Consider the following 27,539-nt stretch of genomic DNA (forward strand, 5'->3'; position numbering starts at 1 on the left):
TGAATGTTCTACAGCACCTTGACAGCCTTAGTGTCTTTCTAACTCATAACCACTCATGTGATAGTACTGTAGCTGAGTGCTTAAGGGAGGAAGGATTTCATATTGATAGCTGTGTTTTATCCAAGAGGAATGGTATCAGTGTTTTTATAAGAGAAAGCTTTAAAAAGCCTTTGTTGTCTCTGCTGTTATTTTCACCTAGGATTTAATGTAAGGGCAGTTCAGTGTACTTGGCTTTCATGTGACATTTCCTTTTTCTGCTACTGATGCTTCCCTACCCAGGGAGCTCCTTTCAGATCACCTGAGCAGACTTTCAGTGCACCTGGGTGAAATTCTTTCAGCTGTTTCTGTGGAGATTTTCTTCTGTGCTTGTCAAATCTCACTGAATTGTAACAAAAAGAACAGAGCTAAACCCAAAGCTGTAACTAGGAATTAAAAAGCTGATAATATCAGTGTGGCCAAATGTACTAATGATAAAACAAACCAGTGAAGTTTCACTGCTTGAAAGGCAGCTGGTTTGCTAGTGCCAGTGTTATACATACTCAGTTGAAGACTGAAGAAATGATCTCTTTTTCAGGGGATGATTCAGTTCATTCATACCATAGCCATAGGCAAAATTCCTCAGCACGCTGCAATTTGCTGCGAGAATATCCGCGTTCTAAAGTCAAGCTCAAATGTTCAGTCACTTCAGCCATTTGAAGAAACCCTTTGTGTAACATTTCATGTCACTGTTAACAAAGTTCATTTTCTCTACAAAAATGCTCCCAGTTAATTCTTGAATTTACTTTGCTGGGCCAACATCACTGAACATCTGAACACCCAACGAGTAGGTTCAGTAGTAGGACAGTCCAATAAAAACACATTACTATATTTACCTTAAGTAAATTAACTTTTTAGGAGGGCCTGCATTAGCAGGATGTTCAAGGAACTTAGGGCCATTACGTGATGCAAAGCTGCAGCAGCAATGCCAATGATAAATGATACCTTGCCAGCACACAGTGAGAAGGTCTTCCTGTTGTCTGAGAGAGGAAACAACTCTTCTTCCTATCTCCTCTTTCTCCCTTTCTGTCCTATCAAAATGAACACAAGAACAGCTCCTCACCAAGCCAGCTACATATGTAGGGAACTCTCCTCCAAGGAGGGACATACCAGCTCATGTCTTGGTAAGGAGGGCTGCAGAGCTGGGGAGGGGTGAAATTTCAGCTTCACATGGTTCTGTGGCTTCTTAGATGGGTCCCCACCCTTACAAGTGGGAGATTAGTTTGTCGTGAAGAGAAACATAGGATTACAAACTTGTGATTCTATCCAAATGAAAAACATGCTGCAGGAACATATAGCTGGCTTGGCTCAGTACACAGGAGTGTTCCCTCCTACTCTCTATCTTTAAAAGAGGCACTAGGGAGATGGATTAAATGATCAAATCAAATCAACTAACTAATTACATTAAAGCAGTAAGATGGATAAAAGTGCTGGGTTTGCTTTACAATACTGAGAAGGCAAATTCCCTGCACAGCTTCATATATAAAGCAGGAAAGACTCTTATTTAATGAGACTTGGCTATAGGAGTCTTGCAAAGGATCAGAGCCAGAAATATCAGTCAGAAAGAAATGATACTTCAGACAAAGTGGATCAGTATTCCCTAATAGTTCTGCCAAATTGTTAATTTATTTTAATGTTTTCTTAAGCTCTGAATGATACTTTGTTTTAACAGAGGTAACCTGCTCAAGCTAGCAGGCTACATGACACTGACTGAAGTCATGTTTTGGTTAGCATCAAGATTCCTACATGCCTTAAATTACTTCATTGTACAAATGTACAAGAGTCTAAAAAAAAAAAAGCTCAGAATTTATGTTGTTTGGTCATCCATTCTCCAGTGAAACTTGAAACAGATGAGTGTGATGCCCTTGCCATGCAATGCCATGTCATCAGAACTCTGTCTTCCTGAGGTCTGAAAAAACCAAATTTCTAGCATTGCCAACTCTTTCCTTTTCCTTTTCCTTTTTTTCTTTCTTTTTTTTTTCCTTTTCTTTTTCCTTTTTCTTTTTTATTTTTCTTTTTTCTTTTTTCTTCTTTTTCCCTTTTTTCTTTCTTTTTTTCTTTCTCTTTTTTTCTTTTTTTCTTTCCTTTTTTTTTTTTATATCATGTGATTATAGGAAGACTTATATCTCATTTGGAAATAAAAAAAATTCTTCTTTAGAATTGCCAAAAAAATATTCAAAATGCATAACCATAAAGGCTATGAAGCCAGAAGATAAGTAACAATACAGCATTTATTATTTTTAAAATATCATTATTTTAAAAACAGCTTCTTCATTTATCTAGGGCTTTTTATGCATGCCCTTTTTATTTAATGCATGTTCTTAGCAGGGGTAGAATCCCTTCATGTTTCAGTTGTTCTGATTTTTTCTGTTCAGTAACTTGAACATCTCTGTCATTTTCAACTGCACAGATCACCTTCTTTCTTTAATGCTCCTGCATAAGAAAGAGTGTTGCCAATACCTTCAGAACAGAGCTTAACAAAATATCTTTTGAGAAATTTAAGCAGTCCTTCAGACTGTTTCAGACCGGATCTATTGTGCAGCATGGTTAAATCATTGTTATTCTTTTATTCCCTCTGTATAAATATAATGGCAGTATAGAAATCTTTTTGATGTCTAGGATAGTGTATGGCATCACAGGAAGACTAAGGAGGTCTTCTAAGCTGATTAAATAAAACCAACAAGAGTCACAGGAGGGAAGGGAGGAGGGAAAACACTTGCTCGCCTGATCTGAAATGTTTGCAAAAGCTTCAACAATTCTCCACCAGTTTAGGACTGAGGTTTCCCTGGTGGACTGATGACCTTTGATGTGATAATTGCTGGTTTTCCTGAAACTCAAAAAGAGATTGTGTATAGCAGGGTTAGAAGAAAAAGGGATAAATGTTAATGAAGCATTGGATTTTCATTCAAAACCAGCAGGAGCCAGGCAGTTAAACGTGCCTTTTCATCCCATGAAGCAGGAGAAACTAAGTTCCCTATATTTGCCACATTACTTACATACCTTAATCTCTGAGAAGTTTTACAGTGTTGTATATCTCTATGAGTGAGAGCTTATTCTGTTGCTGAAGAGAATATGAAGAGAATATTAATTCTATTAGACTTTCCTTCTTTTCAACTTGTCATATAGAATTTAATTTTAAAAGTTATTTTAAGTATTACTAGGTTTTACCTTCAGTGTAATGTTATATATATATATATATATATATATATGTAAGGGTATTAATTTTCCATTGGGGTGGCCTTAGAACTTTTATTCTTCAGGATAGACTGAATAAGATGCCAGAGGACAGAAAAATGTTAGGTTTTTTGTTTGTCTGGGGGCTTTTTGCTGTGATGCACATCAAGTTTCTGCCCGTTATCTGAACCCAGATGGACCCTATGTTACTACTTTTCAGCACACAATTCACCACTATCTGCTTGATCAGAGAATAAAAACAGGTCAATCTGCTGCAGTTACTATGCAGTTCACTTGCTCTCTCACAAGCTGAGTGAAAAGAAAAATGCAGAGCAAAACATAGACAACAAGCCCATTGCTTAGCACAAAACCTTTTTCTTCCTTTTGGTCACAGAGACACACGGGTTTTATTTACCTGATGACGTTACCTTCTCCTGGAGTTGTTGCTTTAGTTAGTAGGTGAAAAGTTAGTCAGACTTTGCCAAAAGGCTTACCATATCCAGTCAGATGTTAATTTGCATGTCTGTCATGGCATGGAAAAGATTAAGTATTGGCCTTTCTTCTAGCTTGTCAACTGCATTGTACTGCTATCTTGAAGTATTTTAAAGCCAAATAAAATTGAGATTTTCAAACTGATTAGGTGGTGTGACTGCAAAGGCATTTTTGTCTTCAAGAAATGCCTTTGTTATAGCAGCCATCATATCTGACCTGCTCCCTAGGTCAATAAAGATGAAGGGCTCTTGGTCTGTTGCAGAAGGAACTCATTGTGGTCCCACAACTGGGCTTGCGTTCATGTGCATACACATCCTGCCAACCTAGCAACATACAGGTTCTCCTCAACTGATTAATATAGCACCAAATGAGACATTCTGGAAAACATCCTTCTAAAGCTGATTGAAATGGGAGGTTAAATATCAAAGAGCAAACACAAAGAAAGAGAATGATCAAACAACGAGACTATTTTGTGATTTCCATGGGTCATTTTGCTGATGATTAAGTAAAGAAAAACCTGCTGAGATGAAGAGTAAGCAATTACACGTTGAGGAAACTCTCATACTTATTGCCTTACCAGCAGTATTCATAGACTGAGAGACCCTCCACAGGGTGATCACTTGCTAATTCCTTGTAGCAAACAGCTTTGATGTGCTTCCATTATGTCATTTTCTTGGAGGAATGCATAACCACTGAGCATCGGAGCAAAACTGCAGAATTCAGGGGACATTTGTAAATAAAGAAGGCTGTACTCTTGCCCCTCTTCAACTGTAAACATCCATTCCTAGAAGGCATGTTAAGAATAATGTGTTAATGATAATCACTGGTTATTGAAAGATTCTTAATAATTCCCAGAAGTGATAGGGAGATAATTTGTTGTCAGCACAGCTAAGAAGAGCCGTAATAGTTGGCTGTGGAAGTAGAGAAATATTTGATTACTAGCCCATAAAATTTTTACTGAAGTTTCAGTGTGTTACGTGTATAGAAAAGAAGTAGGAAAATTATTTTTTAACAAATATTTTCACCAGAAGAGTAATTCCTGGTTCCTCCCATCTCCAGTATGAATTCCTTTCTGGTTAAGAACCTCACCTGTATGCTGACAGTGATTGTAAGCTGCTTTCCTGCTGCTGGGGCAGGGAGAAGGTGTTTGAGCAAAAATTAGGTTCAGATATCAATTGATATTGTCAGATTAAAAAACAATTTTAGTAAGGGTGGATAGAAGAGAACATCTTACCTGTGTCTGTGTCTGTATGAACCAAATATTAAGAGATGGTGAGTACTGCTCAAGTGCCAGCAAATACTGTTTCTCATTGTGAGGTTGTTTGTTTTGTTTGTTGTTGTTGATGATGCTTTTTTGGTGGTTTTGTTTGTTTGTTTGTTTTGGGGTTATTTGTTTGGTTTTTTGATGCTTTTTTTTTGTTTAGTTTTGTTTGTTGGTTTTTTTTTTTGTCGGTTTTTGGTGATTTGTGGTTTTTTTCTTTTTCTTTTTTTTTTCCAAGGGAATGTAGTCTATGGACCTGTGATCAAAGTATGAAAATAATAACAATTGCCTGACCATGGGATCAGCAATTTCATCTAGTGACATGACTGTGTTAATTTACAGTTGTTCAAGATTTGCTGCACTTGCTGCACTGGATGACACGCTAGGTTAGCAGATGATAAATCTGCCATGAGAGTCAACAGCACAGCAGCAAGTAATATGCCATATCTTAGTCCCCACTGGTAGTGTCATTACCAAAACTTGAATGCCCTGCAAATGATGCGATTTAAATGCCCTCTGTCTCCAAAGAGAGAAAAAGCATGGTGTCGAGGAGCATTTAAATACAGAATATATCTGGTGGCTGTATATTTATACATGGCAGAGAACTATAACACAGACGAGGACTTGAACATCAATCTGTCTGAAGATTTTGTATTAGTAAATAAGTAAATATCACTATATTTTTTCCGGTTTCTTTTCTTAGCTCCTAAGTTAACCTGCACCATACATTAATGAAAAAACCCAATTTGTCTTATATTCCTACAGTATAGAGCAGTAAATGAAACCTTTGAACATTAGCACAAATATGGCATTGTTAATTTATCACGTATCTTAATAATTTCTGAGCAATGTATGATCAATTTGCAAGTAAAGATATGAATTAAGTGCAAGACTGTCTTAGCTCAAATGCAAGGCTGATGAATGGAAACAAGTCAGGAATGCATCTTCAAGAATGACCATTAAGGATCCAAGCTCATGATCCAGTCTAGCTTGACATGTCATCACCCATAATAAATTACAAAATTATGTTAGTTTTGGAAAGTCCTTCTGGCATAACAGTCCACAGTAGTAATATCATTGGGTTTTAAGGGAGGCCTTCTACTTATTACTGTTGTCAGCTAATATTGTAGGGATGTATGATTTCCACTATTTCTTTCATTAGAGGTAGAGCAGTCCAGAGGATGGCAGCTTAGCTTTCAAGGATTCAGATTTTTTCATTTCACACTGCAATGAAAACAAAAGCCCTCTAGTGTTCTTGCTTTTTCTTTCCACAATATGAAATAGTAATGAAATTTATTTTCAGATTTAAGTTAAAGTTTTCCACCTGAGTCTTGAGTCTGTAAGCTGATCCTTCTGTTTAGCTTTAATGTTATTTCATTGGTACCAGTGCTAATCAATTATCTAATTCTTTGCAGAGTGAACCAAGGAACTTACATGAAAGGTGTTATGTAAGAAAAAGTGCCACATACTGAAAGTCTTGTATCAAACACATAGTTTACAGAGAATGACACATTAAAAATTTGTCCACAAGTCCTATTCAACAGAATATTTCAATGACATATGGCAGAAGGAGTAGTTTTTCAGTCATGAGCCTTTGATACTAGATGCTAACTCCATCACATTGTCTAGGATACACATGTGATTCACACCAGTCAGTCACCTGCCTTGATTTTAAGCAATTTCATGCTAAAATGAAAATGTATTAGCAAAAACTCTTTGCTATTTGGTTACAGTTATTTGCTTCCTGAAATTGCCTTCCCACTGTGTCCTCACCTGTAAGCTAAAACCTGAATCATTTGACTGCTAGCAGTTGATCTGTGTTTTGCATAGCTTGCTAAACTGAATGTTAAACCACAGAAGACAGAAAGTCATAACAAACAGATCTCTCTTCATCATACTACTAAAGGTGATGACGTGTGACATGCTCCATTCTACTGCAGTTTTTGTTCGGTGTTTTTTTTTTTGTTGTTGTTGCTTACACCCTTCTCCACAGAACAGCTGATTCTGTGGATTTATCCATAACAATTTCCTGGTGAAATGTGCTTGTCCATCGCAGCTTTTGGGGCAACTTTTCTGCAGTTTCAGATAACGAGGTTTGATTCTCTGGATAGATACTTTTTCACCCATTTGCAACTGATGCCCATATGTGTCATGGCTATGAAGCACTGCCAGCCCTGCCTACCCCTGCTATCCAGGGCCATCACCTCCTAAGACCTCATTCCAGCCCCACAGGGCTCCCCCACCTGCCTATGTCCCAGGATACCACCCCAGCCCCCTGGATCTCCCCTCAGCTCTGCCAGGATATAGACCCAGCCTGTCCTGGTTGTGTCCCCATCCTCAGGAAGGTGCCTGATGTCCAGGGCTGGGGATACCCCTCTAGCTCCCCTTGTTCCCACCCCTGGCCAGGGGTGGGACAGGAGAAGCTTCCTGACCTTGCCTGGCTTCTCCCAGCTGTGGCCCACAGGACTGAAACCGTGCCTTGAAAATGTGGTTATAGGTGTTACTGGAAACACAGGAGGATTTCATTTGCAGATACTTAAAAATTACATTAGCGAGTGTAGGAAACACATGCCAGCACTCAGACATTTCATTATATCTCTTTCCCAGCTCTATCCTGTGAAAAGCTGAATATGTAACTCAATATTGTATTAAAGGCCGAGCACTGGCAGAGAAAAACATGCAAGGAAATGTGTGAGACTTTCACAAATAGTTGCAGTGTTAAGATAAATGTCTCTGGCCAGAGGTCAACAAGAGATAACCTGGTGCCAATATGATACTTAAACCATGATGCATTTTTGATTTCAGATTCTTTCTGGTTATACCCTGAAATATTTGGTATATTTTTGTCCAAATTTTGAGATGTCTATAAGCTAAACATTCTTTACCACCTAGGGAAAAGGTATGTTTCTTGGAGCTTTTAGTAAAATGGAAAAAGAAGAAGGTGGGGTAACCTGAGCAGGCGTCGAGTAGTGGGTTATGCTATGTGCTATATGGGTGCTGTCATTCCCACCCTGCAGGGCTGGGGAGGGGACTTAGGGTATGTCACCTTCCCAACACCACTCTACTTCCAAAGAAGATGCTAATGAGAGCTAGGAATTTTATAAAAGCACATTATAAAACTGAGTAGAACAACAGAGAGAGGAACATTTGCAGGATATCCTCCTTTCTGTAGCTTAAAGCTTTTGCACTGCCTCTCTGTTTATAACAGAGCATTTTCAGTCTGGCAGTCTTTTTTCTTATTAACCTTCTTCTGTGTTGAGTTCTTCTGCCATGAAGGCAAATGTTTGAGTACAATGCAGAGGGAGATTATACCATGAACTTCCTCATAGAATTCAACCACTGAATTGGTCAGAATCTCTCTGTCCAAGAGATGTTTGTTCATCACTGTAGGGCATGAAAAGCACCTCTGATGTTGAAGCAAAGTTTTTTTGGGGGCTCTGTTAGTCTAAGAAACCTGTGAATCAGTCACAAAGAGCATATATTATTAAGAGCTTATGATCAGAGCTGCCTACATGAGTATTACATCTTCCCTTACTATGGGAAGATTCTTCGGGAACAAATTCAAGTTAATAAATTCATTCCTACTGTAGAAAAGCTCTGGGAAATGCATTAAACATTGTCTTGTTAAAAGATCATAATGATATGTTCAAGAATAATCTGCGTCTTAATAGATTTTAAGGTATTAAGAAATGAAAAGGATTTGCAAAATTTTAAATATGCAGGGCTGGTTACAATTAGCCTTTTTTTCCAGGAGACATTTCCTATGAAGCTGCTTTTTTGTGGTTATAAACCTTCTGTCAAAATTCTTAAACTGAATCTAGAAACGAACACATTACGCAAATGCAATGCCATTGTAAATACAGGCTTTGGAAGACTATTATTATTCACTGTCTGCAGGCCTGTGTTTAGAGTTTTGCAGTCTTCTAAGAAATGAATAAGCAGCCTAAATGAATGATATTTTCAGGAACAATTGGAACTTGTTGACAGCTCTAAAAATTTGAAATTCCATATTTTAAAGCAATAACTGTTTCATGTAGTGAGACAGAGGATGTAGCATTTAAACTGCCTGCATTTCGACTTTAAAATCAGCCATATGGGACAGAAAAGGTCCCTCTGGAAAAATACTCGTTTAACTCCTGATAAATTACTCATTTTTGCTTGTTTATTTTAAAGGATAACATACACAGGAATGTATTCATGGCAGATGAATTAGCTCCTATATTATGAGTGTGCAGTGTGGTCAGTGTGAAACATTTACACCACCCAGCTCATCAGAAACCAGTCAGATCATTTGTTTCATTCCAGATGTACTCTACATTTACATGGGGCCAGGGACAGAGGGGATTTTGAAACTCTCTTTTCTCATACATAAAGTTGAACTTCTTTTCCAAATCCTGACTATTTTAATCACTCTGTTTTATTGACACAATAAACCCCGAAATTTTATCTAAATAAGTTTTAATTTCTGCTGTAATAATTAGAAACACTGAAAAATAATTAGAAGCATTCTCCCTAGCTCAAATGACTTTGGTCAGCCTTTAACTATAGCAAAACCAGATTTTTTTCATGGCACTATTCATTTCTGGTCCCGAGAATAACACAAAAAGTTCAGAAATATTCAGAAATAGGAAAATCGTGGGTTTGGTCAAGCCAACTATTTGCAGATCTTCACTGATTCATTCACTTCACAAGTGAAGCACTCTGTGGAGTTTTTGTTTCATGGTGTTCAGCTCAATTCTCCCTCTTTAAACAATAGCAATGCCTCTTTAAACAGATACTAAGATGTATTTGAGTCATCACTCATTAGCATCTGACAGTTCTGGATCCTTAATCTGGGAAAGACTTCAGTAAACTGGAGTGATTTAGCAGAGGGGCACCAAGATGGTTGGAGCTGGAGCCCTTGCCCTGTGTGAAGAGGCTTTGGGAGCTGGGTTGTTCAGCATGGAGCAGGGACAGGTTTGATCTGACAGCATCCCTCCAAACCATCCCTTTCAGGAAGGTCACTGAGAAGACAGAGCCCTGGTCCTGATGGTTATGCATGGCAGGGGGAAAGAGCCAGTAGGCATAAATTTAAAAAAAAGGATGTTGAAAAACAGAATTTTACCCTCAGGAGAGTCAAGCAGTGGAACAGGGCCCCAAAGCATTTGGGCAGTGTCCATCCTTGAGGGTTTTCAAGGCTTGACTTGGTAAAGCCCTCAGCAGCCTGGTCTGACCTCACAGCTGAGCCTGCTAAGGACAAAGAAGTGAATTCTCTATATGTTGGTCTAAACATTCCTGAATTGGGTCATTGACACAGTTTATGAGACACCTTTCATGTCAGAACAGCTCATCTACATTTAGGAAAAAAATATTCAGTAAAGCACGCATTGATGTTTTCCCCACAATAATCACTGTAAACTGGGTTTCTTTTCAAATTCCTTCCTATAAAAGTGAAGAAAAGCACTACAGTTCTATCCCATGCCTTTCTATCTCTGTTACCTGGGAGTGATATGTCCTGGTCCTTGTCATTCCTGATCCATTCAGTATTATTCAGAAGCTTCTATTTAATGATTACCAATTTCCATTGCTGTCTTCCCCCTGTGTGGAATGCACAGTCACATGCTGGGACATAAGGCTGACTGCCTCCTTCAACACTGCTAGAGAAAATAATTCACTATGTGCTGTGTCAGGCATCTGAGTACCTTCTCAGCTCATGAGAAGTTCCAATTAACTATCTATAAAGCTATGATATACATATAATGTATAAATATTATACAAAATCATGTCTCTTCATCGTTAAATAGGAACTTTGCGTAATATGAAGTGCATTGGAAATAAAAAGTGTGTGCTTGAATGTATTCAGCCTTGGCTTCTGTGCTTTAAAATTGCTTTCTCACCTACAGAAGCCAGGACTGTGAAATTGAAAGTAGCTGTATGTGCACTTGAAAGAGGAAGAAAGTCTTTCCACAGGCATTTTCACTTAGAAAATGAAGGTGCATTTATATGTGATACCCTTTCAAAATATTTTCAGAGATCAAGTTATTCGCAGAATAATTTCAACAAGTCATTCTTGAGTCTGTTAGATCTCAGACTGAAGATTATTTTCAAACAGCTCCTTGAGAATGGATTTCCAGGACTCAGGCTGAAAGAATTTGTATTCCTCAGACAGATAAGCTGTATATGGTATATTCTGTCCTTGAACAAGGAAGTGTAACTCTAATTTCAGGGTTTTTTGACAGGTATAATAATTTTCAGATTAAATTTACTATTCAGATGCGTCGTACATTTTGGCCTTTCCTCATGTGCCAGTGATGATTAGTGTCTTTTGAAATACTCAGCAAAGATCTTAAAGCATCCTTGTACCAGAGATTTATTGAAGAGCCTGCAGGAGGCTGGTTTAAGGAGGTGAAGAGTCCTGTTGACTCCAGCATAAATGTTTCTCTTGTGCAGCAGAGCACGGGTATCAGCGTCTAAGCTTGAACACCTTTTTGCAGTAAACTCCATCAATTGTATTCTTTGCTCATACACTCTGCCATTCCTCTGCAAACTCTTTCCACCTAGTAGGACATGGCCATGTGGAGATGACTTTTTGAATTTCCCTGTGATGGGTCAGTCACAGGTCAGCCCCGGAATCGCCAGCGGGCATGTGCAGGTGTGTGCTTGAGAGGGGACTGAGGGACAGCGAGGTGATGGGAGGTGAAGGGACTGGAAGGATTACTGTCAGAGCAGACACAAGTCCCTTGCATTCCTGGGCTGGGGCTGTACCTTGTGCCCTGCAGGTAACACAGCATCAGGGAGGCCAGAGGCCTCCTGATTACAAAGATGAATAAAATTAAGATCGACAGCAAGAGTTATGTGATTCTTAGCAGTGCCTCACCTTCCTCACTGACTGCTCTTTATGGAAAAGGATATGAAGCATCTGGATTTTGTAAGAGATTGTTTTATTTGGTCTGACTGTTTACTATTCCTAGTAGGCTGGTTTCTCTATAGCACAGGTTTGTCAGGGAGCAACTTACTTAAAAGCATACTACTCGGTGTGTCAAAGAGCTTTTATATGTATATTAATGAAGGTAAAATTTAGACTGTAGCAGGGCTGGAAAAGCTTCTTGACAAAGAGAAGCAACCTGGTAAGGAAGATCCTGTTTGAAAAATGGTACTCAGAGCCTGATCCATTGTGTCTCTTTTAGTAGTCCTGTTAAATTCAGGTTTAATGTATGAAGAGTAAAATTCATTTGAGCATAATGGGACCATTAAAAAATAAAATTTAAAAATAAATTATTAGACTTGATCTCCAGACCTGGAAGTGAAAGAGAATGTCAGCAGCTACCCCATGTATTCTGCAGTGGAACTCCATGCCCATAAGCACACTCACTGTGCATGTAAGCACACAGATTACTGATGCTACAAATATATTCACTTTTTTCACTGTACTATAATAGAGAAAATGTTTTCAAAAGCACTTGTGGGAGCTTCCTGGCTCTCCTGGTTAGCCAGGGGATGGCATCTATCTAATTCACATGGTGTTTCTGAGCAATCAGTCCTTCTATGTTACAGCTAAAAGTACATCAGAGATTCTCTCCTAGGAGTGTAGGTGCTGCTATCTGTTTACGTACCTACACTTATTTAGATTTATACTGCCAATTTCTCAGATTTCAGTCTTTGCATAGACCCCTGTGGTCTCCATCAGCTCCTGCTGCTTCCCCTGTGCAGTCAGCAAGGAGAGTGGCCAGGGCCAGCCCTGCATTGGGCTCAGCTTCCACCCAGGACCACACACACACATGATGGCAGAACCTCTCCTAACTTACTCCTATGATAATGTAGGAATGTGCATGAGGAAATGGACATGTTCTCTGTGTTCTTCTAGGTAGGTAGGACCATAGATATTCTGTGCTAAAGATGCTGTGCTCATATTCAAGTTAATCATGTCCATTTATTTGGTAAAACAAACTTAGAAATAAAAAATAAAAAATCTCTCAATTAGAATTGCAAACCTTTGAGGGGAAGTAAACATATTTAGGAAGGAAGCTTCTTCAATAAAGAGTTCTCTAACTAAAGGAGATATGAAAAGCTATGCTCTTGCACAGTTTCTAAAGCTGGTGGACTTAAGTAGCAACTTAAAGAAATGTGCAAACTGTGTTGCTGTTGTTCACCTGTGTAATATGATCTTCCAAATCAAGACTGCTTACTGGATCACTGAATCATGAGTGTGTTATTGTATGCTGTGTTTTTGTAATGTGATATAGCAAAGATATGTGCTTTTAAAATGGAATTTTACTTTAAAGTCCTTCATGCACCAAAGTTACTCTTTATATTTTCAAAATACTTGGAAGTCTTTTAGAAATTATATTACATGGTAGCTAGAAAGACATTTTTAAAGTTTAAAAAAAAAAATTAATCTAGTATCAGAGCCTGTTTGGAGCTTGGGGCACATCTAATTATCTTTTTCAGTCTTAATTATTTAGCTAGTGCTAATAAATTGCATGTATCATGACACTCACATTTAATAAGCATATAAATTTAATTGATTTTTTTTCCCCTCTCTTTGAAGACCAACAGATATGGAATTCAATCACAAGGCAGTGGCATTATAACTTCCAATATAACATCAGGTTTTAATAAGCCTCCTGTTTGCTGCACACATGTGCTTAAGACTGCCTGGAAACCAAATCAGTAGAGAAAAGGGATTACTTAAGATTACTTTGAAATGTGCATTGTTTGAAATGGCCTCTGGTGACCAGCTTTCATGAATGGCTGATTTTACTTGTGGGGCACGTCATCTGGCTCAATTATAACAGGCTCTTTTGTATGACAAGTGCACTTCGTGGCTGTGTTGAAATATGAAATTCTAAAAGAAAGTAAATCAGATGCAGAGAAATAAATTTAAGTACCTGTATATTATTAGAAGCTTGTAAGTTAAGAGCAGGCACTCTTCTTAATGAAGAATAGGTGGGAATTTGCTTTTAAAAACTTTGCATATTTGAAGTTGATATAAAAATAATATTTTTTTGTTTTCTTTAATGTTTTTTTCAACTGTATTAACAGCATCAAAATTGAAGACATATTTTCCTTTTCTCAAAGGCAGAGCATTCCTTCTACTTTTATGTATTTTTAAAAATGGTCTTGGAGTTTTTTGTTTTACTCTATGACATATGAAGTGCTGGAAAATTTTACTTACTAAGAATATCCCTTAACCTGTACCAAGTTATAAAAGTGGGTTAGCAAATGTGCATTATACTTGCAAGTCACTGCAGGTTTTTTCCTTTCCTGTCTGTAACTGTTTGCAAAATTACAATGTAAAAACGTAATGTAAGGTTATGAATCTCCCTGCCTGCAATTACTTTAAATTATAGTTACTTTAAATTAATCTAGCCTGAGGCACTGATGATACATCACTATAATACCCAGATTACATTTTGGTGCTGAGCAGACAACTGATTGATTAGGAAAGCGTGTTGGAAATCCAATAGGTAATGATTAGATTAGACCCAGATAGGAACAACATTCTTTGTGTTCACTGTAAATCCTATACTTGACAACTAAGATTAGGGGATTAACCTTTAAGAAGAGATGGTAGGTCCTACTTTTTCCTGGCTTCTCCTGTACTGTAAATGTTTCCCAGGGCTGCAGGCTCAATATTCCCACAGGAAACTGACCCACAGATTTACGCTGTCATGCCTGGTAGTCTGAGATTGCAGTGTTTGCCTTTTAAATACAAGATAGAAATGTAAGATGTGAGAAGAACATCAACATTACTAAACTTAAGAGTCATCTGTCAACAGCTTTTTCCACTTAAGTGCTTCACTATATTAGTGAAACTGAGAGTTGTTATTGTTGTTGTAGGGTGTTAACAATCCTCTAGTCGTCAAGGCAATATGATTTAGTGAGAGATTTAAGACTTCTGAACCACCAGGTTGTTTTGGTGCAGATGAACATCTCTCCTCTCTGACCTTTAATTGTGTAATTTCAATCTGTCTGCACAATCTTCATGCAGTTACTAATCTCATGAAATTGCTAATTTTCTTAAGCCTCTAACCACACACCTGCTATGATTCAGACTATGTGAGAATTTGAGACATCCATCCATAAACATTGAAGGTTCACAGAAGTTGTATATTTGTGTGAAAGAGAAAACCCCTTTCACCTTGGAGTTTCCATGAATGCAAAACATTTCTGAGTACAGCAGTGTTGCTGGGCAGAGACATTTCACTTTAAAGCAAAGAACTGAAAATGATAGATGTAAACAACCAAATCTGACCTTCATAGGAGCACTGATTGGTGAAGACACCTCCAGGTATCACAATGTCACTGACAGCAGCTTCTGGCACTACAGGCAGACTGTCAGGTTTTTGAAATGTGTTGACCAGATACCTACCAATGTGACCAACTTGCAAGGTCACATTGGACATTCTAAAGCATTGTGAATAGCAGAATACCTACTCTGCTTTTTATGAATTATGAAAATTCTTGTTGTTCTTTGCCTTTCTATTTTTCTACTTGTGTAGAGTCTAATTTTAAGGAAACAGAGAACACTGGGGTCACCTTCCTGTGAAAAACATACATCAAAGTTAAAACAGTGAAGACAGTAACTCATAGGTAAAATACATAGGAAGATAATGCTTCTTCACTTGGAGTGGAGAAGAAGAATTCAATTTCTTGTGGTGACTGGAATCTGAGGTTTTGTTTGCTTGAACATCTTCATCCATTTACTTATTAGAGAAACCCATAAGAAGAAATTACCCAAGATGATCTTTTGTACAAAGGAAATGAGGCAACTTATCACTTACAATGACAAGGCCTTCTGCTTCTTTTTTGTGCTTTTGATAGATTTTTGTGCAAGTTCCTAGCACTTGTCAGCAAATCTGAAAAATGTTCTAAGTAGCAAAATGTTAGTTTTTAGACTTTATCATTATTATAAGCAATCATGTCAATTTTTGGAGGCAGGCGAGTCTGAAGTACAGTGAAATAATAAGTAGGGTACTCGATAGTAATGAAGAATAAAACAGTTAAACACAAAATCAGGTGGTTGATTACTGCATGAGGAGGTTTTAGATTTAGGATCCCCCTGGTACCTTACCTTCTCAGTTGTGGACACACTTATTGCTAATATCAGAGGAATAGAAACTAGGATTTTGGTTTTCAAGCTCCATAGTAGAATCACAGAAGCATCAGACTTGGAAGTGACCTCTAAAGATCATCTAGTCCAAGACCTCTGCTTAAGCAGGATCACACAGGATTGCATCCGGGCAGGTTGTAAATATCTCCAGAGAAGGAAACTCCACAACCTCTCTGGGCAGCCTGTTCCAGTGCTTTGTCACCCTCAAAGTAAGGACTTTTTTCCTCATATTCAGATGGAAGTTCCTGTATTCCAGCCCTTATTATTACTAGTACTAATATTAGTGCTCTTTCCTTTACTAGCCAAAGTTGACCCATTTTGGTTTCTAAGGAAAGTCCACTAGAACAGCAGGCCTTTGGATAATGTGATATCATCAATGTTCATGCACAAAAACCCCACAAAATGCTGTGGTGCAGAGGATACAAACTCATCTGCCCTTTGATACCACTTGGTCATGAACTGCTGCTGCAGAGCATGGCATGGCCCATGGTATTTGGGACAGCCATATGTCCAGTGTCCTTCCTTGTTGTCCCCACATTTGATTTCAGTTTTACAGAGAAAGAAATCTGTTCATTTAAGACACATTCCCTGCACAAGGGTATGCAGAAGCCACATTTGTAGAACATAAAATTTGAAGAACATCTTTAAAGCTTAGAATTGAATATTTTTCTGAACAGTCAGATTCATAAACAAAAGGTCTGAATCCGGGCATATTTTTATTGGCCAAACACAAACTTCCAATTGAAGTGAGAGTCATAAAAAATGTGGACGTGAAAACAAAGGGGATTTTCAAATGGGAAATGTTCTTTTGTGAAAACAGGTTTTCTTATGTTGTTTTGCAAATTAAGCACTTTCGGCCAATGTACTGAAAGATCTTAAACATTTCTTGGCCAAAATGCATATCTATTAGTAGTTTCAAAAGACAAAATAGTAACTTTTGCTTTTTTTCCAAGTCACTGGAAGACATTCTCTTAAGAGGCCTAGAAATAGTGTCTTTCTAGTTTTTATGCCTCAACACATGAAGTGGCATTGTAGCCCATCTTTGCAGTGCCCTGACAATGTAATTCAAGTTTCATGGGTAATTACTTCTCCATGCCAACGAGTCCTTGAACTGCATGTTATAATACTAGCAGAATAAAATCAACTAAAGATCCAAGTTTTCTGATTTTACCTTATGAAGGATGAGCATAAATGCTGAATTTGTGCTCCTATGATGAAAAAAAAGAAAAGAAAAAAAATGTGACTGAAAAAAATTGTATCTAGATGAGAAAAATAGTTTCTTTTCATTTCTCTGGTTTGTTATAGGTTTGTTATATAGTTGTTATAGGTATGTTCTATAACAAAGTGGAATTTAAATTTTTAAAATAGCATACATAGAAGTTATGTTCAACTTGTTTACTTAGCTAGAGAAAATTATTTTACAGTACCATCTTGATTTCTGAAGACTGCATTAAAAATGTATTCTACTTCCCCATGTGAATTGAAAAGGTCCCTTTTATAATTTCTCCTATTTTTGTCTGTTTCTCAAGAGAAATTACAGTGTCTGTAGAGGCACTTGTAGACTACCAGCCATTATCCAACGCAAACATTGCATCCTTGTCTTCCTTATCAAGCTTGTATTTTTAGTTTTCTTTACCTCATTTCCTGCTAGAACTCAGAAACAGGCTGTAAATGGACACACTGCCAAATATCAGTTTTTAATAAATATTCGTAGCATACAAAACTGTTAGTTATGAGCAACAAAAGGTGGCATTACTGTGCTGTTGCCATTCAAGAAAACTTCGATCATTAATTTTATACAGGTACATATTCTCCTTTATCCATTGAGGGGAAAAATTAAGGTTAGAAAATAAATCTTCAGTGCACTTTTTCCTAAACAAGAATTGCCTAAGGTGGCCCTAATTTGCGAAAGGAGGAGGATCTTTTAAAAGCCAATACAGTCCAAAGAGGGTGAAATGAAGAATACTTGTTAATATTGATTTGGATTAGTGTAAATTTTATTAGCACTGAGGTCTAATCATCAGGAACTTGCAGTTTCATACTGTGGGGGTTTATTCAAACATGTTGGTGCCAATGTTTGCTCAGTGCAGTCAGGATGACTGTGCTTTCTGGGTCAATATTGTCTGAAAAAGTTTGCTGTACGGTACAACTGAGGTAAGAAACTAAACATTGAGTCTCACTTCACGTAGTCTTTCATGCTTTGTGAAGTGAGTCAAGGTTTTGCTATTTAAAGATCAGACGTAGAGAAATTGTGTTTCTGCTTCTGCACCAAGAGCATGTGGTGTCTGGTGTCTGTCAGAAGAAAGCTGACTTCTCTGGTAACCCCCTTCTTCAGGGCTTTTGTCAGCTTTTATGTGACTTAGAATGAATATATGGAAATTGAATTTTTTTAGAAGTCAGACCAGACTAATTACAGACTTCCAGTCTACTTATCTAAATGTTGTGTAATCACTGAGATGATGTTTAATGTTAAATCCCTATCCCATGTATTGGCTTTGCAGTGCTCTAACGTTAGTTGGAGGCTGGACTGTTTGTTGATGCAGAGACAATGAAAGACAGGATTTCTCTGCAACAGACACTTGGATTTTCCTTTTAAAGACATTCACACTCTTCTGGTGTAATTACAGCCTGCCAAAGTGAGGAGCATGAAACTGTTTAACTTGTGAAGCTTAAAATAAAAGGTGTATGTGAAAACAAGAACACGATCATTTTCAAGCAGTCCAGCACCAATCCCCATCCCCTCCCTCTCCCGTGGCTTCTTCCCCTGAAATTTAGAAAACCTTCTTATTAATGCATTTTTAAGTGAGTGATGAGGCCCTTTTTCTCTTCTGTGTTGTTTTCACTAAATTATTTCTGCTTATTAATCTGTTTGTAGTTAATGTTGCCTATCTGAATATTGAAGTCTTTGGTGTGGGTGAACTGATCTCTTTGTGGATCATGCTCCAGTCTAATTATACCATGTGCATCCCAGTTCCCATGCAGGTCTTGGGAAGACCTGAAATTTCTGGGGCTCGAGTAGGTTTGTAGTGTGGTGGGTTTTGTTGTTGTTGTTTTTTCTTAATTGACTGATGTCACTGTGCATTCTCCATAGTCCCAAAATAAAAACAGGAATGTATGTGACAGGTCAGTTCCCTAAAAGGAGCAGGCATGACTCTGACGTTCCTTTCCCACCCTCTTCCTTTTTACCCCCAAATATCCCCTCCCTTCCCTTGTGTAACAGGACAGTTCTGCAGAGCTTCAGTCAGTAATGCCAAAAATGTCACAGTGTAAGTGGCTGCCCATTCCTCTGCGGGCCAATCAGTCGTTTGCAGTCACAGGTTTAAATCTGCTGCAGCAAAGCCAAGCCTCTGTGCTTGCATCAGGTCTTACAAAAGCGAGGCTGTGTGACTGACAGGCAGAGAGAGGGGGTTCTGATAACATTCTGAGCTGAGTCTGGAAGCGGAGTATCGGGGACAAGGCTGTGCCAGAGGTACTGTGCATTATGGATGAGGCACTCAGGTCCAGCGTTGATTGATAGAGAGCCAGTTACGCTTTCACAATGCTGGGTAAGATCATCTGGACTGTCACTCAATATGGGCTTTCTTCTTAGTAGAAAGATGACTTTTCACATAGAGATCCAGTGCAGATTTCAAATGACAGCCATGCTTTCCCCTCTGCTTTGAAAGGGTTTAGGTACCCGTGCCGGTGAGTTAACCTAAAACAGTTTTATCCTTGCCAGGTGTCATACGCTGGAATTCACTCTTATTCTCCGAATCTCAGGCTGACTGGATGGGAAAGCACTTGCATTTGATGACATAATGTATTTGTCCTTTATCCCTACCAGCCAAGGTGTCATCTACCAGCTGCATAACTATGGTATTTAATTAAGGAGGTGAGCTGAAGGGAATACAATTTTTTTTTTCACTCTTTTCCTTTCAGGACAGAGAAAGAAGCTGTAACAAACAGTTCTGGAGACTTTGAAGCACAGCCACAGTGCTGAGGTCTTTGACTGACAAGCCTTCCGCTTTCTTCTTCTTACAAGACTCCTCCTACAGATGTTCTGAACACGTCTGCATCCCAGCAATTTTTTTTACTGCGCCCAGGTACGGTATGTAAGGAACAAGCTGCATAAAAAGAAGCGTGGGGTGTAGGAGAAGGAGGACTGTGAGGAGTATACCAGAAGTCATGCCTTTTCAAAATGCAGGCAGTAACATGACTTCAAGCAAAAATGATTTGAGAAAGTGTAGTTGCAGAATGACCGAGTTTATTCTTAGAAAACCAGAGAATAAAGCTCTTATTCAACAATATGGCATATAATCACGTTAAATGGTATGTGTCAGCCTTGAATTCCCTTGGTGTCATCCTTTCACTGTGTGACTGGGGGTTTATTTATTGCTTGAACAGAATTTCTTTTCCTCCATACAGGTCTTGAAAACTAGAGCCCAGGCACTTCTGGATCAGACTTTTCCTTGAAATACTGGAACTACTATGGAGTCTTCTCGGTTTGCACTCATCCTGGCAGTGCTTAGTACTGAATTGCTAACAAGTCACTGTTCCACCATCAAATCCCCGAGGTTCAGAGGACGTGTGCAGCAGGAGAGAAAAAATATCAGACCAAATATCATCCTTGTACTCACAGATGATCAAGATGTGGAGCTGGGTAAGAAATAATTGTTCTTTGCTACCTAATTTTGTCATGTGTCTTTCGGTAATTTCTGCTAAGCAGAAGGTTCTGATCCTGGAACAATATCAAAATGTGGGATGAGTTTGTAAAATGAGTTGACAAATGTTATTTAATAGCATTCCTCACATTTAATTACAGACTTTAGGAAATGTATGATTATCAAAATCCACCATGGAAAGCTTTAATCACCACAATAAAAGCATATTAAATAGAACAGGACCTACAGGTAAAAAACTTGCATCAAAAGCCCTTTTTCAATTTGTGACTTTCTGTGGCATTTAAAAATTTGAGTTTTATGAGCTCAACCTTTCCTTCAATGCTATGTAGGTGTGTATCTGTATTCTCCACCTATGTCACATGCATGTATGTCATCTGCCATGTTTATGCACACAGACAAACTACTCTGGTTTCAGAACATAAACTTATTATTTATGTGAATTGTTACAGTGCTTAAAACCCATCTGCTTTAAAACTATGCTTTATGTATAGAAATAGGATAGTTTTGCTTTCACAAATGTACTAAATATCTGGACATTACAGCCAGGAGTGATTTTCACATATTTTTCCCAGGGTGGAAAAAGTTAAAACACTTGGATGATGTTCCAGGAGGCCTTTGAATGTTTTCCATTAAGCAAGTTAGAAAGATATTAATGGTAGTTACGCATATAACTGATTTTTTGGTTCACTGCCCAAAGTGAAAAATCAAGGAGAGAAAGAGGATCGTTTTAGGTTACCCCCAAGCAAATAGTTTAGTTTTGGGGGTGGGAGAGTGAGATCAAAAAGGTGAAAAAATGGCAAATCAATTTGAAATGAAATCTTACATTCTTAGTCGTTTTTAATGGAATACATGTTTTTAATAAAAGTATAGTGAATTTCTGAACACAATACCAAAAGACATTGAAAAATCGAAATGCTCCCTTCCAGAAAATTTATAACAAAATGGTTTATTTGTTCTTGAATTCCATACTTTCAGCCAGAAAGTTGTAGACAAGAAGTGATCTAGATCTAAAAGCAATTCTTTTGTTGCTAGCATTATAGTGTTTTTCATGTTGCAATAATAATATACAGTCCTTCAGGGTTGTGAGAACATAATTAATAAACAAACTATTTCAGGACTGAGTACTTTTATGTAGAAAAGTTCCAAGACCAGGCCTTTAGATCTGAGCACATCATATCTTTTTGATTTCTCACTCTTTGGAATCTCTGCTCTGTGTGGTTGTGCTGCATAATGTATGGTGGTTCTTGGCTCTATGTTCATCCTGAAAATACAGCTATTACTATAGGAATGTGTTTCTTCTTGATAGAGTTGTTCTGAAAATTTTGTTAAAGGGGTCAAAGTCATGTTGCAGATTGTACTGCCTCAAAGTCATGTCTTCCTTTTTGTGATCTCTGAAAGAGCTTACTTTGTCCAGGGCACTGGGGAAAAGTCAGTGGGCAGACCTACCCCTGAACGTTACCAACCTGCTGTCTGCAACAGGGTCTGCAAGTGGTGAAAGAGCAAGAAGGATGTGGAAAACCACTTTGTTCATGTTGTGAACCTCCTCTCTTTGAAAGCTGCTCTGGATGTTTTCAGAGCACTCTGGCTCCTCTTAGCAAGCAGCTGAGCAATAGCCTGGATGTGTATTGATTCCCACTGTACTGAATGAAGACACAGGTTTCCCCTTTTCATAGATCATTTCACAGGAAACAGGATTCAGCCCCAAGACTTATTCACACTTCTACTAATAAATCATTCTGCTTATCTGAAAAGTACAGCCATACTGTTTTCCATGTGTGAATTATCCCCTCACCCATCAGTGATTCCTGAGAAAAATCTTAAGTTTCCCAAAGGTCAATGGGAAGTAACACTTTCTGCCATAAAAAGAAAAAAAACTTAAGCATTGCTATCCAAAAATCACAAGGCTGAAAGCCTCTCAGTATAGATCATTTGCTATTGTATTCCCAGCACAAACACTTCTAAAAGCTCTTTTAAATGAATGCTGGAACATAAAAGCACATAAGGTATGTTATAGGCTTCAGTCAGGAAGAATTTGTCTCCACAGCATGTACAAGCACTGAACCAAAATATTCAGCTGCCTGAGTTCAAATGATATACAGCCAAGTTATCCAAAGGAAAATTTGCAAGAGGCAGGGAGTTTGCATTTAGTTAGAGCTCAAAGCACAGGATTATGTGCATCTTCTATTGATCTGCACCATCCCTCTTGAGTTTTGCATTCTGAATGCAAAGAAGCTGCAGCAGGGCTGCTGTCTTATTCAGCTTACCAGACAAAACCCACAAACTGCTTCATGACTCTAGTCAGTTCCTTTCTATGCTGGGAGGAATAGGGCTCGCAGGAAGGATACTACTGATCAGTTGGTTGATGGCAGCTTAAGTGGTATAAAACAGCCTGGCCCACAGCTCTTGAAGACACTCAGCAAATACCTGTGCCCAGAAAATGGGAAATGGCCAATTAAATTGTGCATCTCTGCCCTTTCCCCCACCAAGATCTCGAGGGTAGAGAAATAACTGCTTAGCACTAAGGCAAATTAGCAACTTGCTTAAGGCAAAGCACCAGCTCCCGGAACCCAGAACTGCCCAGAACTATGGACTCCCTGCAGACACCCTACTGCTGCTTTTCAGGGCAGCAGCCCCAGTTCTCACTGGGGTCAGGTCTGTACTCTGTTCAGGCATTAGTGCAGGTATTTACAGCTTTTTGCTCACTCTTTATTATATTCCCCTGTCCTCCAGATTCTCTGTAACTTGCACAGATAAGTATGTCAGAGCATCCCCCAGTTATTCTGATAATGCTCACTATGAATAATATCTCACATAATGTCAGAAAGGAGTCAAAAGAGGGCAAAATCCTTCTGAGACAACTACTTTTTTCTGTACCTTGTTTACAGCCTAACACGCCACCAGTGAAATCCATAGAAACCATCTGCAGAGTGCTGTAGTGGGTGAAGAGAGCACAGCATCATCTGGATAACTCATATCAGGCATAAATTGCTGGTTTTCTTTCCATCTTCACTAAAACTTTCAAAGCACTAGAAAACACAAAAATGCAAATATTCTGAGATCTGGGAAAGTCCATCACCTTCCTGGGGCCTTGTGTATAACCCGAATAAAAAGAAGATGGCTATAGCCATCCCTTTATAGAGATGCCCACCTGTGATACACTTGGTTGAAAATCCATAGCAAATTTAAGACTTGTTACGGAACCTTGGTTACCAGACATATTTCTTAATATTTAAGAATAGACTGCTAGGTGACACTGAATTTCTTGCCTGACAAAACTTGCCAACTTCCATGTCCAAAGTGGCTGCTCCCAGTTATCTGGTTCCCCTCAGGTGCTCCCCAACTGGTGATGTAGAGCACGAGTATCCTGCTGTCAGACAGTTCCTGAGTACATGTGCCCTGAAGACTGTGGGCCAGATGGTACAGAGCACAAGCTGTGAGGAGAGCTGGAGACAGCAATGGATTATAACTTATATCAGCAAGTTTTATCTCCTACTTGTGTTTTGTTTTCCAAATGAGGAAGTCTCACCTGCTTTGAAGTGCCTATTCCAGAATTTCCAGAGGGGCTAAATCTATTATCAGTGTCAGTAAGTGCATACCTGGAGGAAAAACTTGCTCATAAACAGCAGGTTTGCAAGAGCAGAGGGCTGACCAAGCAGAGGAATGAGGAAGCTCTCTAACAGCCACTCATTTATAATGCAGAGAGGCATCAAAGTACACATCAGCTCTGCTGCTCTTACTGTGCATTAGTGTACCTGAACAATGCACTTGCCATCTGAGGACCTACCAGCTTCTTACAGCTGAGCTGTGGCATTTCAAAAACAAGAGATGTATGGGGGGAAAAAAAAACAGCCAAACAAACAAACAAAAAAACTAGAAAGAAAAAGAAAATGCCAGCCTGGGGTCTTTAGATAAACTTATGTAGAATGAGGATGATCTCTCATTTGACTTCTACTCAAACAGCTCAGTGAAATTCTCCCACTCATACAGATAAAGACCTGGTGCATTCAGGGACCTCTCCCACTTCTCTGTATCTCTAAACATGTGGGTTTTGTCTGGATTGATTTCAAGAAAGCATGAATGCAGATGCTCTGCATTTAGAAAAGAGGAACTGTGAAAAAAGAAGAGTCAAAAGTTATGGTGACATATTCAGGGTACTAAAGGTACCTGTAAGACTCAGGCTTTGGCACTGCACCAGGAAATGCTGAAAAACTAACTGCCTTTTTGAGTTTTGTTATCAAACAGTTTTGATGCAAAAGATTACACATTTTGTGCTGTCTCCTTAGCACAAAAGCAAAACAGAGCATGCTTAACTTTAATTAGTAAATTAATTCATAAGATTTTACTGCTTGTACCTGAAGTTGAGCCACCTTGGCAGTTTTGTGGTTTTACATCCATGCCTTTGATGGTTTTAAGAAATTATTTTTATTGTTATTATCATTATCATTATCATCATTATCATTTGATTTTCAAGTGAACCAAACAAACCACCAAGAAAAACTCTTGTTTTATCAGTGCAATTAATTGACTTAAATTTAAGCCCACTCTGTCAGCTGTGCAAAATGAACTGTAAAACTGTAGGAGAAAAAATAATAAAAAAGGAAGTAGAATTTCAGAAATCTTTTTGCCATCAAAAGTGTGCAGATGTTAAACTTCACAAACTTGTTTCCTGGGTACATACCAATATCCACAGTTCACCCTCACCCTTCAATCTCTGCTGTGTTGGATAAAGGAAAGAGCAAAGTTTGACAGCTGTCAGCAAATACTGACAGACCTTGTCAGGATCTGCTCAGTCTTCCTGCCAGCAGAAATCTGGAAGCTCTTCTTGTGTCACCTTGTTGTTCATGAAGATGTTTTAAAGGATACAAAAAGTGCCTCTGTTCTTTAAACTGTATCTATGTGATTTCTTGAGAAAGGTGCTTAATTTTGCCAATACTTTTTGTGGAGAGGTTTATCCCCTGAACTTAATTCTGGGCACAGTGATGTAGTAGTAGTGGAGCCAGACATACTGATTCTGTGTCCACAGAAACTTCGCTCTTGAAAAATTGTTACTGAGTTCTGTCTCCTCCCCCCATCTCTCACTCCCTCCTTTATCTCCTTCCTCTCTCTGATTATCTGATAAAATGGAAAGAATTGTACCAGATTCATTGGTAATTTCAGCATTTTCCATATTTTACTAGCATATTGACTAATGCCATCTGTGTAACATACTGTTTCCCTACAGCCACATTTAAAGAACTATTGGCCTATAAATCTGATGGTTTTAACATTGTATTTCTACGTTGGTCTTCACTTAAATCTGTTTTGAAATAACTCAGTCTCTCTGCAATCTTGAAAAATATTTTTGGTGATATAAAAAGGATTTATTCTTTCCTCCTAAAAATCTTCCTACACTATAGAGTACAGACTAATATCCAGAGGCAAGCTAATCACCAATACTTCACTTTTAATGGAATAACAGCAGCCAGTATATTCTAACTATATTCTGCAGGGCAGTGATGATCAATACCTCTTCTTGCAGGGTCCTTGCAAGTGATGAACAAGACCAGACGCATTATGGAAAATGGAGGAGCCTCTTTTATCAATGCGTTTGTAACCACCCCAATGTGCTGCCCCTCACGTTCCTCCATGCTGACTGGGAAATATGTGCATAACCACAACATATACACCAACAATGAAAACTGCTCTTCTCCCTCCTGGCAGGCTACTCACGAGCCACGTACCTTCGCTGTGTATCTCAACAACACTGGGTATAGAACAGGTAAGAGGAAAATCAACAGTGGTTCTTTGTTTAGAGAGGTGGTGATGGACATTCGGTGACAGCTCTTGGATTTGCTGTGTAAAATGAAGGAATTATTGCCCCAGATTGTGTTTACAGAGCAGAGATTTAGAGTTATGGAGAGGGAGGGTAGTACTGCCTGCTGGTCTAGATCTGCAGCTAACCACCATGTAAAGAAACTCACTTGTAATGGAGCAGCATATTTTCACGTTTGGATGTCCCAGGTGGGAAATAAGCTGTTGGGTAGTTACACCTTGTGCAAAAGAGGTGCATTTTAGTGGCACTGTGGTTCTGAACTGGCAGTTCCAGCAGTGATTATGGTCAGTATTATAGCCTGCTTGTGGACAGCTGCTAACAGTTATGGAAGAAGATGTCAGGGCCAGGATAAGGACTGGTGCCAAAGACCTCACAGGAGCAAAGTGCCTGTCATGGGAGTGAAACAAGGTGAATGGTATAATTTAAGCTTTGCCACGGGGCGATATTTCATTTGCATTTTTTGAAAAGGAATAAAAACATATCTTTAAGAAGGATTGTTCTCCTGTGCACCAACAAGATTTGATAGTTTTCTTGTAAATTCCTGGTGGCTTTCCGTAGTCAGGAGATCCCTTTCCTGTCTACAAAGAGCTCTTCTTATACCTCTCGTCTACGTTTCAGCTTGCTGTAAAACCTGATTCATTTCTGCATCACTTATCCCCTAGATTCAATCTGTAGACATGTTAGGCTCCAGCCTGACTTCCCCTTTGCAAGGTACAGGAATGGGGTGAGGTCATCAGGGTGCAATTTGTCCAGAAGTGTCATTCGACTACAAAGACTTCCCTTTACAGGACCAAGGAGGCACAGATCTCTGTGCCAACTCTGTTCCTTACAATGTAATTGGCAGCAAAGAAATTTGTCTCTGTCAGTGGCTTTAGCACAAGAAGGGATCACTTTCAAAACACGTAGCAGGCAAATGTCTCCATGCTGTCTGGTTGCCCTAATTCTTTTAATGCTGCTGTATCCAATGCCTTAAATTTATTTGCCTGTTTGCCTTCTTTTCTTTACCACACA

At 38.7% G+C, this 27,539-nt stretch overlaps 1 protein-coding gene across 1 annotated transcript in view; it reads left to right on the forward strand.

Annotated features, from left to right (window-relative positions):
- Window positions 1-27,539, forward strand: part of SULF1 (sulfatase 1) — a 121,471-nt gene that overhangs the window by 36,452 nt on the left and 57,480 nt on the right. The window contains exons 4-6 of the mRNA XM_030446242.1: window positions 19,974-20,137; window positions 20,460-20,694; window positions 26,235-26,474. Of these exons, the coding sequence (XP_030302102.1) occupies window positions 20,523-20,694; window positions 26,235-26,474 (412 nt within the window). The 5' untranslated portion in view covers window positions 19,974-20,137; window positions 20,460-20,522. The remainder of the gene's footprint in view (window positions 1-19,973; window positions 20,138-20,459; window positions 20,695-26,234; window positions 26,475-27,539) is intronic.

The sequence above is a fragment of the Calypte anna genome, chromosome 2 (assembly GCF_003957555.1).
Source record: "Calypte anna isolate BGI_N300 chromosome 2, bCalAnn1_v1.p, whole genome shotgun sequence".
Classification (NCBI taxonomy): domain Eukaryota; kingdom Metazoa; phylum Chordata; class Aves; order Apodiformes; family Trochilidae; genus Calypte; species Calypte anna.